The sequence below is a fragment of the Heloderma suspectum genome, chromosome 5, assembly GCF_057233095.1.
Source record: "Heloderma suspectum isolate Gila_16-S chromosome 5, 16-S_ref, whole genome shotgun sequence".
Taxonomy (NCBI): Eukaryota; Metazoa; Chordata; class Lepidosauria; order Squamata; family Helodermatidae; genus Heloderma; species Heloderma suspectum.
In genome coordinates this window covers 197552830-197565602 of record NC_139462.1, presented here as the reverse complement: position 1 = coordinate 197565602, position 12773 = coordinate 197552830, and the positions used below count along the sequence as shown (strand labels likewise).

Below are 12773 nucleotides of genomic sequence, written 5' to 3'. Positions count from 1 at the left end.
ATGGTCTGACTCAGTATAAGGCTGCTTCCTATGTAATGCAGGGAAGATGGATTACATCTGCCATTAGATGTGCACCTGTATGTGGATGCTGTCCATAGGAAATGCGTTACTTTCAATGAGATGTGCAAATGTATGTCAAAGGCACATCCCCACCTCTGTACTTTCCCAACTAACTGACTCCATGCACCTGGGTCCAGGTGAGGGAGTGCTGGCCCAGTTACTTTGGAGATGGAGATGCATTCCCTCTTCCCCCCATGATACCCACCCACTTGTAAACTGTTGGATACACTTTCAAAAAGTGCTGTGAAAAATTGACCAAGAAAAGAAAATGTTTCATGAAGACGAGAAATGTTCCTGAAAAGGGCCCCACCTAATTTCAGACAGCCACTCCGATCTTCCTTCCTGTAAGGAATTAAATCACTTGTCCTTGTAACCTTGCTATCTCTCTCCTCGTTGTTTTGCAGACATCGCAATAGGTGCACCATTTGCAGGAGAAGATAGAAGGGGGAAAGTCCTCATATACAATGGAGTCAGCAATGGGTTAAATTCTAACCCTTCCCAGGTTCTCCGTGGCATGTGGGCCTCCCAGTCTATGCCTGCGGGATTTGGTTTTACACTAAGAGGAGACTCTGACATAGACAAGAATGATTACCCAGGTAAGGTTCTTCACAAGACAGGGGATTTCATCCCTTCTTCCCCTGGAAAATTCATCACTCCTAAACAGTTCTTTTTGAAAGCAGGGGTCAAAATATAGAATAGACTTTGCTTTTGTGTGTAGTCCTTGCTTGGCTTCCCTGAGAATTTGGAGTTGGACAAAACAAATACTCCCTTTCCTGTCCTGAGAAATCATCCACAATGCAAGAAAGGCTGAAACAGATACAGTAACATAAAACACCTGAATTGTTAACGAAGAAAAAAGAAAGGGGGTGGTGGTGGAGAGGAATGATTAACCCTTCTGTTCTCTGTCAAAAATCTGAACAAACGAGTTGTTTTACTGCACCTTGGATGGCTTTCTTCTGATTTTTTGTTTGTTATTTAAAATATTAATTTATCCCATCTTGATTCTGAAGATTCCCATTGTGACTAAAGGATATAAAATTGTGGCTATAAAATAAAACAAAGACATCAACAATGAAAACAATTAAAAAGTTACAGTTCAGAAGTAGCAGAAATGGTATTGTCCTACCATTTTGAATCCTGCTGCTTTATATATGAAGAGGCTGGTACCTTTGTATTTGTAGTTGTGGTACTTAACGTTTTGTTTGAATATGGTTTCTCCAACTGTGAATGTGAAGCAGCCTTCCCCAACCTACTGCCCTCCCAATGTTTTGGACTTCCAACTCCCAGCATTCCCAAGCATTTGCAGTTCTGGCTGGGGCTGATGGGAGCTGAAGTCAAAAACACCTGGGAGGGCACTAGGTTGGGGAAGTCTGATGTTAAGCTACTACAAAGTAGAAGTCGCTACAGAGTAGCTTAGCGCTATGTTTAAGGAGATAAGATCTGAGTGGAAAGTTTCCTGACCAATGAAGTCACTGCATGGTGTAGAGAAACATCTCTTCCTACCTGAGCTCCCCCCACCCCCCACCCCCTGCGCGCACACGCACATGCGCGCGCACACACACACACACACACACACACACACCAATATGTACAAGGGAAGCAATAATAATGTCACCCTACCTTGACTGGATGTTCTAAGGATTACTAAGATAACATAAAACACACTTAGAGCACTTGGGGAAAGCATTATTTATATATTGGGTTGAATCCAGACTAAGTTAGTCACAGTTTAGTCCCAATGGAATCAGTGGGACTTAAGTTAGTCATGACTAATTTCTCCCATAAATTTCAGTAGGACTAAACCATATCTGGATCCAACCCATTAATTAGTTATTAGAAACACACATGCACGCGCGCGCACACACACACACACACACACACACACAAGAGGGAGAGGTGGTTCTTTTAGTTATAAATATTCCTCCATTGCTTACCTGATCTTTCTTCCTTAATTAGTTTGGTTGTGAATGTTTTCCCTTAACGATTAATATTTTTCTGATGTCATCTGGTATTTATCAACACCGCTTCACTATTGGAGCTTTCACTCTTTAATTTTTGAAGCGGAGCTTATCCAGTTTGGGGCAGCGTTCCAGCACCATCTGTAGTCTAAATGCATAACATCATTTTAATTTGATTCTCTCCATTTTCCTCCTCCTCTGGGATCAAGCATACGGCAGACCACAACATTTCTCTTTGTCGGGACTGGGGAAGGCTTTCGGCATTCGTAATATAACCCGCACAGTAGAACTGCTGTAGTCCAAGCCTTAGATTGTTTTGCTGGCATAAGCCCTGTTGTAATTAACGGGAGAATTCTGGATGAACATTCTGGAATATCTTTGCCACTGTGCTCTATTAACCTACTGTACTAATGTTTTTGGATAGTTTACGTTTTGTGATGGTTTACAGTGACTATTTTTCTCCCTCCTCCTTGTTTGCCTTAATCCAGCTGGCTGGGGTTGTAGTTTTGTGTCCTCATCCACATTGACTTTGGAAAAAGGAAGAAAAGGAGGATAAAAATGTGGGGTGTTTTTATCCCCTTTGGGGGGTCTTTAAAGCTACAAAGGCAGAGTCTTCAGCATACTTCCTTGGATCCAAGTTCCACTGAACTTTGTGGGACTTGGGGCCAAGCAACATTTTATGTGGGAGATAAATCAGATCTCCTAACTTATTTTTTTTAAAGAGGCTACAGAGATCATAGAATCACAGAACAGTAGGGTTGGAAGGGGCCTATAAGACCATCGAGTCTAACCCCCTGCTCAATGCAGGAATCTAAGTCAAAGCAACTCTGACAGATGTCTGTCCAGCCTCGTCTTGAATGCTTCCAGCATGGGAGAGCCCACCACCTCCCTAGGGAATTGGTTCCATTGCCGTGTTGCTCTAACAGGAAGTTTTTCCTGATGTTCAGCTGGAATCTGGCTTCCTGTAACTTGAGCCCATGATTCCGTGTCCTGCACTCTGGGATGATCAAGAAGAGATCCTGGCTTTCCTCTCTGTGACCACCTTTCAAGTACTTGAAGAGTGCTATCATATCTCCCCACAGTCTTCTCTTCTCAAGGTTAAACATGCCCAGTTCTTTCCGTCTCTCCTCATAGGGCTTTGTTTCCAGTCCCCTGATCATCTTCGTTGCCCTCCTCTGAACCTTTTCCAGTTTCCAGTGTTCATGCAATGTGACTGTAGACACAAGGTTGCTATATTCATTTTTAAGAATATTACATTGCAGTTTTTTGTGGTTACAAATCTCTGGCTGCAGTCTTTATTGTATTTCTATCTATCTATCATCTATCTATCTCTATCTATCTATCTATCTATCTATCTATCTATCTATCTATCTATCTATCACTATCCCCATCCCCATATAAATATTTCTATCTCAGTACAAATATTTCTACAACCACAGCTTTTGTTCTTTCTTTCTTTTTTCAAGAGGTAAGCCTTTATAGAGTCGTTTGCTGGATGAGTCCACTTTTCTTCTTCAGTCATTAATTAACTTAATTTTTATAGGACCTGTTTCTCATCTCATCTATATTGACAGCTCTCATCTATATCGACACATCATTTTAAACCATCTTTAATTTTATAATGAAATAAGTTGTTATTTTAAGTAGGACTGCAGTGCAATTAATCCATTAGATGATTCATTTTAAACCCTCTTCATCCATTGAAAATTTTCCCCCAGTTAAATGGGCAGCAATTAAAAAATAAGTTAATTATTTTATTTCAGATATTGACAAAACTATAGATGGAAGGCATCCTCTCAGAAGAGACACTTCCCCTTCTGTCTCAAGTAGCAAGGGCAATTCATGGCCCTCCAGATGATGTTGGACTTGAATTCTCAATTCCCCAGTCAGCATAGCCAATGGCCAGGGGTGATGGGAGTTGTAGTCCAGCAACATCTGGAGGGCCACAAGTTCCCCACCCCTCCTCCAAAGCATGAGGGAATGATTCTTCAGACATGGTGCCTGCTAAGATACATTTTGATTAAGATACATTTTGATTTTGAAAAAGTTTGCTTTTTATTCAGTAGTGTATTTTTTCATATACAGATTTGTGCAGATTAAATTGAAAGTTTTTTTTTAATTAAGATTTCTTTAAACAGGCAACAATCCTAATTTTAGACTTGTACCTTAAAGCCCTTCCCATTTTTAAAGTTTTATAATACTTTTTCAGTTGCACCAGCTGCCAGTCCATTTCTGGGCCCATTTCAAAGTGCTGATATTAACATTTAAAGCCCTTAACGGCTTGGCCCTTCTCTGTGAGCCCCTGCCAAAGGAAGTGAGGCAGGTGGCTACTAGGAGGAGGGTTTTTTCTGCTGTGGCACCCCAGCTGTGGAATGAGCTCCCTAGTGAGGTTCGCCTGGCACCTACATTGTATTCCTTTCGGTGCCAGATGAAGACCTTTTTATTTTCCCTAGCATTTTAGCATTTTAGCTTTCTAGACTTTTAGCTTTGCTATTTTAAATCTGTATTTTAAATAGGGATGTACGAAAGTTCCGCCACGGATCTCGGGGAGGCCGAATGCCAGCGCATTCGGCCCCCCGAAATCGGTGGCGGAATAGCCCCCCGCTCCCCTGCCCCCCCCCCGGGATGGGACTTACCTGGGGCGGATCTTCCTGGCGGCGGCGGCTCCAGCAGCGGCTCTGGTGGCAGTTCGGCGGCGGCAGCGGCGGCCGGTCTTCTGACCGGCTGCCACCGCCGCCATTTCCAACTTTAAAAAAAACAAAAAAAGTGATAGGCTACATAAAGATTTATGTAGCCTATCATGGCTAAATTTTAAAAAACGCCGTGATAGGCTACGTAAATGTTTACGTAGCCTATCACGGCTGATTAAAAAAAAAACGCGCGTATGCAAATGGCGGCGCCCATGGGTGCTGACATTTGCGTTCCTTATTTTGGCACGGCTTAGTCTACGTAAACATTACGTAGACTACGGCGAAAATAAGGGGAACGCAAATAGCATAACGTCTACACTATTTGCGTATGCACGTTTTTTGTTTTGTTTTTTAATCAGCCGTGATAGGCTACATAAACATTTATGTAGCCTATCACGGCTGACAGCAGGGACGCAAACGGCGGCGGCTATGGCCGCTGCCATTTGTGTCCCTGCTAGCCAGCGGCCGGATGTCCGGCCGCTGGCGGAGCCGGCCGGCAGCTCCACAGAATCCCTGCGGAGCGGAGCTGGCCGGCCAGGATTCGGGGGGGGGAGGGATGGAGCGCCTCCCCCCCCGGCCAGAATTTCGGGGGGAGGGACAGAGCGCCTCCCCCCCAGCATCAGCATAATCCGCGAACAGGTAAGTGACTTTCGTACATCCCTAATTTTAAATTCCTGCACTGCTGCTAGGTTTCATTGTGGTTGCATTGTTATATTGTGGTTTTAACGTTCTATATATTTTAAATTGTTTTATTGTGTGCCATTTGGTTTTAATTTTTGTGAACCGCCCAGAGAGCTTCAGCTATTGGGTGGTATAGAAATGAAAATAAATAAATAAATAAATAAATAAATATTATTCTGGGGACAGGGTGGACATGGCCGCGGGGGAAGAAATCTGCCATTCCATTTTAAAACATGCTGTTGGTTTCCAGTGGAGTTGCTTATGCCAATGAAAATTAAAATAGATGGTTTGAGGACAACAGCCTTACAATATTTTGAAACAAAATCTTCCAAGTTGTGATTGAGTTTGAAGAACTTAAGTAGATGTATCTTTCAGAATTAACAGATATAACTGTGCTTAGTGGATAATTTATTTTCTTCTGCTTAAGAATTTAACATCAACATCTGCCTTGAAAATTAACTTGAAGCAGAAACCAAGGTCAAGTATGCTGATTAGAATATGCATGTGGTGGTGGAGTTTTCCTCTTAATTCTGAACATTATGAAGGTTTTGGAGAGGCATTAAACCTTCAGAATCAGCTGCTGCTTCTTTTTAATCTGGACTCTGTATCATATTTTCATTAAGTGCTAAAATAAAAAACCTGACACAGTACTGAATGCAAATACCTGAATGATTCAACTTCATGGTGTCCATTCTTGCTATTGAATGTGCTAGGGAGCTAAAAAGAAAAAAAATCTCCAACTAATTTCTGAAGAATAATTGAATGCCATTACTTTTGATATTGCTGCTTGTTAGGGATTTTGTTTAGAAACTTTCAACACGGTCAAGTTCATGCCCTAAACATGTCTCTGGGTATGCACAGCCCACCACATGTGAGATGAAGACTGATGGTTGAAGGGTGGGGTCGGGGTCGGGGGGGTCAGTGCGGTCAGCCCTTTCTCCAAAGACATGTTTGATCTAGGTAATTAAATATTAAGGGCACAATCCTGCTGTACATGTCAGAGGGGATCCCTGTCGTACTCAATAGAGCCCTTTAACCCCTCTGTCCCTTTGGGCCTTGGTTGGGCACTAGGGATGGCGGAGAATTCCGCCACGGATTTCAGTGAGGCCGAATGCACTGGCATTCAGCCCCCCGAAACCCATGGCGGAATGGCCTCCCACCCCCCGCCCCCCCGCGGAATCCCCCCCCGGGACGAAGCTTACCTGGGGCGAATGTTCTGGCAGCGGCGGCTCCAGTGGCGGCTGGTCTTTCGACCGGCTGCCACAGCCGCCATTTGCATCCTGCTGTTTGCCGTGATAGGCTATGTAAGTATTTACGTAGCCTATCACGGCAAGCCAAAAAAAAACCCCAAAAAACCGCATACACAAATGGCAGCGGCTACAGCAGCCGCCATTTGCGTTCCCTTTTTTCCCGCTGTTTTAGCCTACATAAATATTTATGTAGGCTATTACGGCAAAGAAAAGGGGAACGCAAATAGCATAGTGGGTGCCATTTGTGTTCCTTTTTTTCCTGCCGTTTTAGCCTTCGTAAATATTTACATAAGCTATTATGGCGGGGGGGGGAAGGAACGCAAATAGCGCCCACTACGCTATTTGTGTTCCCTTTTTTTCGCCGTAATAGCCTACGTAAATATTTACGTAGGCTAAAACGGTGAAAAATATGGAACGCAAATGGCAGCCGCCGTAGCCGCCGCCATTTGCATACGCTGTTTTTATTTTTTGGCCTGCCATGATAGGCTACATAAATACTTACGTAGCCTATCATAGCAGCCTGGCTGGATGCAAATGGCGGCCGCTACAGCGGCCGCCATTTGCGTCCGCAGCAGCCCGTCCGCAGCCAGAACTCCGGCTGCGGACGGCCCTGGCCAGCTGCTCTGCGGAACCGCCGCGGAGCGGAGCCGGCTGGGCAGGATTCTGGGGAGGAGGACCGGATTGCCTCCCCCCCCGTCGAGGATTCCGGGGGGAGGGACGGCGTGCCTCCCCCCCCACTGCGAATCACATCTGCAAAAAGGTAAGTGACTTTCGTACATCCCTACTGGGCACACATTCCCAATGTATGCAGCCATTTATCTGGAATGAGAGGTCCATGTGCCCCTCCCTCAGAATTACCTGGCCATCTTGCTACATGACTTGAGCTCCACTATTCTTGCACACAGGTGGATGGATTGTGCCCATCACTTACATTTCTAATATGAATTTAATGAGCAAAAGATCCTTTAAAAAAAAATCTGGCACATTAGCTTTGTAGGCTGAGGTAGTATATACAATATCCTGTCTGTTCACTCTTCAAAGAAATACATATATACTTCTCTCCTGAATTCCTTATAGTTATTTGTTGGGATATTTATCTTGTTTTCCCCTAAAAGCTGAACACTTGTTCCACCATTTAATGACAAAAGTGGTAGGGTTGGGCAATGCCATGCTCTTGGTGTACATGTGAACTGTCCTGTCACCATGTCTGGGATGTATGAGAGCACTGAAAGTGTGAAGCCCACATGGTAATAGAATTTCCCCATGGTGGTGTTCAGACTGAATGGCCACTTAACCAAGAAATAACCTTGTGAGGGTTTAGTGTGGCAAGGTGTGGCATCTGCCACTGGCCCCAATACCAGGAGAGAGAAAGGGGCCCCACCGCATGACTATTTTCAGTTTGCACAGAATGGCCAAGAAGGTCAGAGCAGGCAGAATGTGAGAGAATTCTGTTTTTATGCCCCAGTTTTTCCAGGCTATGGGGTACCACTGAAGATGCCTTGTCTAAGACTTTTATGTCTCTCCCCCCCCTCTCATATTCTCTCTCTCTCTCGCTCTCTCGCTCTCTCTCTCTGTCTCACACACACACAGTATCTTTTTCACTCACACACACACACGCTCTCTCACACACACAGGCACACACACACACACACCTGTAGCCTACACTTCATCTCAGTGGGTCTCCATACCACAGTATAGGTTTGGTTTGAACTTGATTTTCATCATTCTAGATTTATGTTTATAGGGTGACTGACAATTATAGCGATGTTTTAAGAAAGCAGTTGCTGTGGGAAATGGGAAACAATCCCTTAAAAGTGACTAATCTTGCCATCTCTTTTTAAAATACTGTTCTTTGATGGTTCCATCTGTTAAGTACATCAAGGTCTACAGCAGGAAGAAACCCCTCCTGCTACTTAGTTACAGGGAATTTGAAAAATATGAAGTACGTGGAGACTTGCAAGCTAGGGGCCAACAATTCTACACTTACCAAAGTTTTAACCAAGCTATTATAAATCTTATGGAATCCATTCAGGAAAAATATTCAAGACAAGGGAGAGAAAGAATGGAAAAGAAAATTAAGACAGTGTTTGATAAGGGATATGTTGTGGCTGCGGGTTAGTCAGTGGATCGGAGCCAATAGCTTACAATTTGGCTTGTCACCATCCAGTTCATTGCCGAATTGTTTGCAAATGCTGTACTGCTCTGATTTATAGAACTAGAAAATGCCATATATTTCCACATTTTGGGAGAGTGTTGCAAACATGATGTGGCTGCTGTTCTCGTATCCCAGAAAGGCAGTGGAAGCGATAAACTGGCATAAGAACATAAAACGAGATATGCTGGATCAGACCAGAGGCCCATCTTGTCCAGCATTCTGTTCACACAGCAGCCACCTAGCGGCCTGTGGGAGAACCGCAAGCAGGACATGGGTGCAATAACACCCTCCCAGTTGTGTTCCCCAGCAACTGGTATACAAAGGCTTACTGCCTCTGATACTGAAGACATCTGGAATCAGTTCAAGGGTGGATGGAGCTCACAATCTGAAACTTAATCCAGACAAGATGGAGGCACAAGAACACTGGTGATCTGGTCGAGGTGGTTCAAGCTGTTCGGTTCCATGTCCCTTGAAAAAACAATTATGTAGCTTGTAAGTACTCCTTGACCTGTCACTATCCCTGGATGCTCAGGTGGCAGTGTTTGCTAGGGGTGACTTTTATAGCATCAGCTGACACACCAGCCATAGCCTCTCCTAGACAAGGTAGACTTGGTTTCAATCACCCTTGCTTCAGTTACCTCCAGACTGGATTCTTCTGTTGGTCCAAAATGCAATGGTCAGACTTTTACCCGGCGCTCACAGGTTGGATCACATAACTCTGATCTTACAGAAGCTCCACTGGTTTCCTGTTTGCTTCTGGACTCAATTCAAAGTGCTGATTTTAGCTTTTAAAGCCCTAAATGGCTTAGGACCAGGTGACTTTAGGGACTGCTTGCCTGTGCAGGAATTAAAATCAATGCCGCAGGCCTTGTTCTCAGTGCCATGTCAGGAGATTTGGCGAACGATCACAGGAGACCGGGCCTTTTTTGTGGTGGTGCTTCAGCTCTGGAATTCTCTCTGAGGTGAAATTGTTCAGGCTCCCTCTGGGTCTCTTTTGAAATGGAAGACACTTTTATTTCAATGGGCTTTTAATGTGTGACACCAGGTTTTATTGCTGCCAGTTTAAATAGGTAACATTTGTACCCTTGCTGAAGTAAGGTGTGTTTTTTTTTTTAAGAGATGGTTGTATTATGTTCTTTGTTACTGCTTTTAGAATTTGGTGTTGTATTCACACTTTTTAGTAATTGCATTATGGTTTTATGAGTATACTGTATGCTGCTCCGTATACTTTCAGTAAAAGAACAGGATATACATTTATTTGGAGGAGGAGGAGGAAAATTTACCTGGTATCACACCACCACTTGCTATACTGGAAAGTGGTGGGGAAGGTGAGACTGGCAGAGGGCATAAGTAGTGCACAGCATTGTCGGGAACTAGTACTTAATGGCCTCTGGCTAGCCAATATTACTTTCCAGGTGAACCAAAGTAGCATTGCTGATGTGGCAAGCTGCTAGATGCCACTCATGGCAACTCAGATCAAGTCACCTTGAGTTTATTTATTTATTTACAGCATTTTTATCCAACTCCTCAGCCGAAAAAGGCTCCCAGAGCAGTTTAAAAAGACCAGTATTAAGACAGTCCCTGCCCTCAGGCTTACATCAAAAAGGCACAACACAAAAGGAAAAGGGTTTGGGAGGGAGGGAGGAGGAAAAAAAGCAAATCTCAGGCATTAGTTCTTAGTTTCAAAGATCTCATAGGTGTTCTTTCTGGCAGGGAAGGGTGAAGCAAGCTCCCTGCAGCTGCTCCCTCTTTGCCTGATCTCTTTGAGGCCAGGTGGGTCTCCTCCTTGCCATGATGTGTTTGACATGGAACTGTGTGCATACAGACAGCCATTTCCAAGGTGGTAACTTATAACTGTGTACATGTAAACATTTAGTAAACCAGTCATTTAGATCACCCTGGCAATGGTAAGGAGAATTTCACTTCTCCGCTTCATTCCCCAACTTCTGATTAGGTGCAGACATGTGACTGAATTCTTGACAAGTAAATAAGATAAATAGCTAATCAAGAGGATATATGCACTGCATAGGGTGGGATTGGGACTACGGCCCCACTGAAACCAGAGTGGAGAGCTAGTCGTGACTAATTTGAGTTCCATTGTTTTGCATGGGATTGAAGTATGACTAACTTAGTTTGCATCTAACCACACTTTGTAAATTACACACTTGGTAAATGGTTACCTATATTATACACACGCTTCTTCTGGAGAGACGAGTTATAAACACAGCAATCTGGCTGATTAGCCCCACACTCTGGAAAAGGCCTGCTCAGGTTATTTTGGGGTCTGCTGAAAGTATTACCACTGGAGGCTGGTGGCTCCAAGGTCAGTGGGGTGGTGAATCTGCTCCAGGTTTTAGCCAGAACCAGTCAGAACTCTAAAGGAGCTATCCGAGGTGCTTTGCACCGTGTTTATATATAAATCCTGTAATAATATCAGCCTGGATTAGCTGACAAATGCTGTATCAAATCACCTCCAAAAGCAATCCTAGCAAGTGGAGCCTTGAGTACTTGAATGTGGTACACATTGGAGCGGGGGCACTGGGGTCCTTGTGACCCTGTATCAACAAACTGGGGTCACAGAGGATGACTGAAAGTTTCACTTGTCTCTACTATACATGGATGAGGGCCCTTGGGACCTCGTTTGGTAGGAGGTTTTTCCCCCTCTTTTTTTTTTTTTAGGAAGCTGTCCACGGTTATTTCATTACTTCCTAAATATTCAGTCCTATCCCCTGGGCAATGATGGGCATTATTCATTATCTATATGGAGAGCAGATGATGACTCCCTCTAGGAGGTGGAAATGCAGGCATGGATTTCAAGGAGTTGGAATATCAAGTCCCAAATACTGTGGCGCGTCTGCCATATCCCAGTAATGATTTATATAGAAACTATTTCCTTAAATCAAAGCCATGTAGATCTTTTCCCTTTAAAAAATATAACATAAATAAAAGTCAAATACCTAGTACATGGAACAGCAAAATTTAATCTTGTATTTCGTGTAGTTTTTCTTCAGGTTTCACTTGGAAAAGATTCAGACATGTCATTTCAGATGATTATCTCTTCTTTTGGTGAAAATATTCTGTATATTGTGTCAAACGTTTTGCTGTCAGCTAGCAAAATATGTCTGTGGCATTTTCTGGGAAGGAATATGTATGTGATGACTAAGGGATTCTCTATTTTTAGAGTAACGATGCTGCCAGACTTCAGATAATGCAGACAGCCCTAACACTTGATTTTGATTATTTTCTTTTGCAAAATCTCAAAATGTTTATAAACCTCATTAATGATTTTGGCACTCTGAACATTTAAATCTAGAGCAAGCTAAGAAAGGAAAGAAGGGAAACTTTCAATTGGTTTTCGGTGGAGCGGAACAGACTCTGAAGCAAGAATACAGTGGAAATAAGTATAAGAAATAGGATCTGCAGCAAAATGTTGCAGCATGGTGTGCTTCTGTTCAATGTTGCAGTCAGGCTTGCCCTCCTCCAGAATACTACTTTCCATCCCCCCCTTTCCATTTTTTCCACCAACAGTCAGCATTCCATAGCCACTGAGCATGCTCAGCTGTCACTGCATTTTTCTAGGGTTCCCCCTCACCCCCAGGGTTCTTTGTCAAAAGATTTTTGGTACTTCTGCAAACCTTGGGGTTCCTAAAAACCTGCTGATACCTCACGCTGTGTGTGGATTCTTGCCATTTTGGCTATGTAAGTATCCATATCCATCTCTGAACTTTGGAAATAGAAAGAATGATTATGGCTCTGTTTGGATATCATGATAAACCATGATTTATCACAGGAATGGCAACATACATCCTACAGGGCCCATGCAGCTCCAGCCACTGCCACTGCCCAGTGTGGCCACTGCCATGTTGCTGAAATTCACAGAAGCAACAAAACAAATTGGCTGTTTACTGCCAAATTTCAATGGCAAACCACTACAGAGTGGAAAAAAGGTCAAGTTAAGCTTGAGAACAAGCTAAATTTG

At 43.6% G+C, this 12773-nt stretch overlaps 1 protein-coding gene across 2 annotated transcripts in view; it reads left to right on the top strand.

Annotated features, from left to right (window-relative positions):
• ITGA8 (integrin subunit alpha 8) overlaps positions 1–12773 on the top strand; it is a 181183-nt gene that overhangs the window by 60826 nt on the left and 107584 nt on the right. For both annotated transcript variants that reach the window (XM_084858984.1, XM_084858985.1), the window contains exon 13: positions 465–656. In XM_084858984.1, coding sequence (XP_084715110.1) covers positions 465–656 — 192 coding nt within the window. The remainder of the gene's footprint in view (positions 1–464; positions 657–12773) is intronic.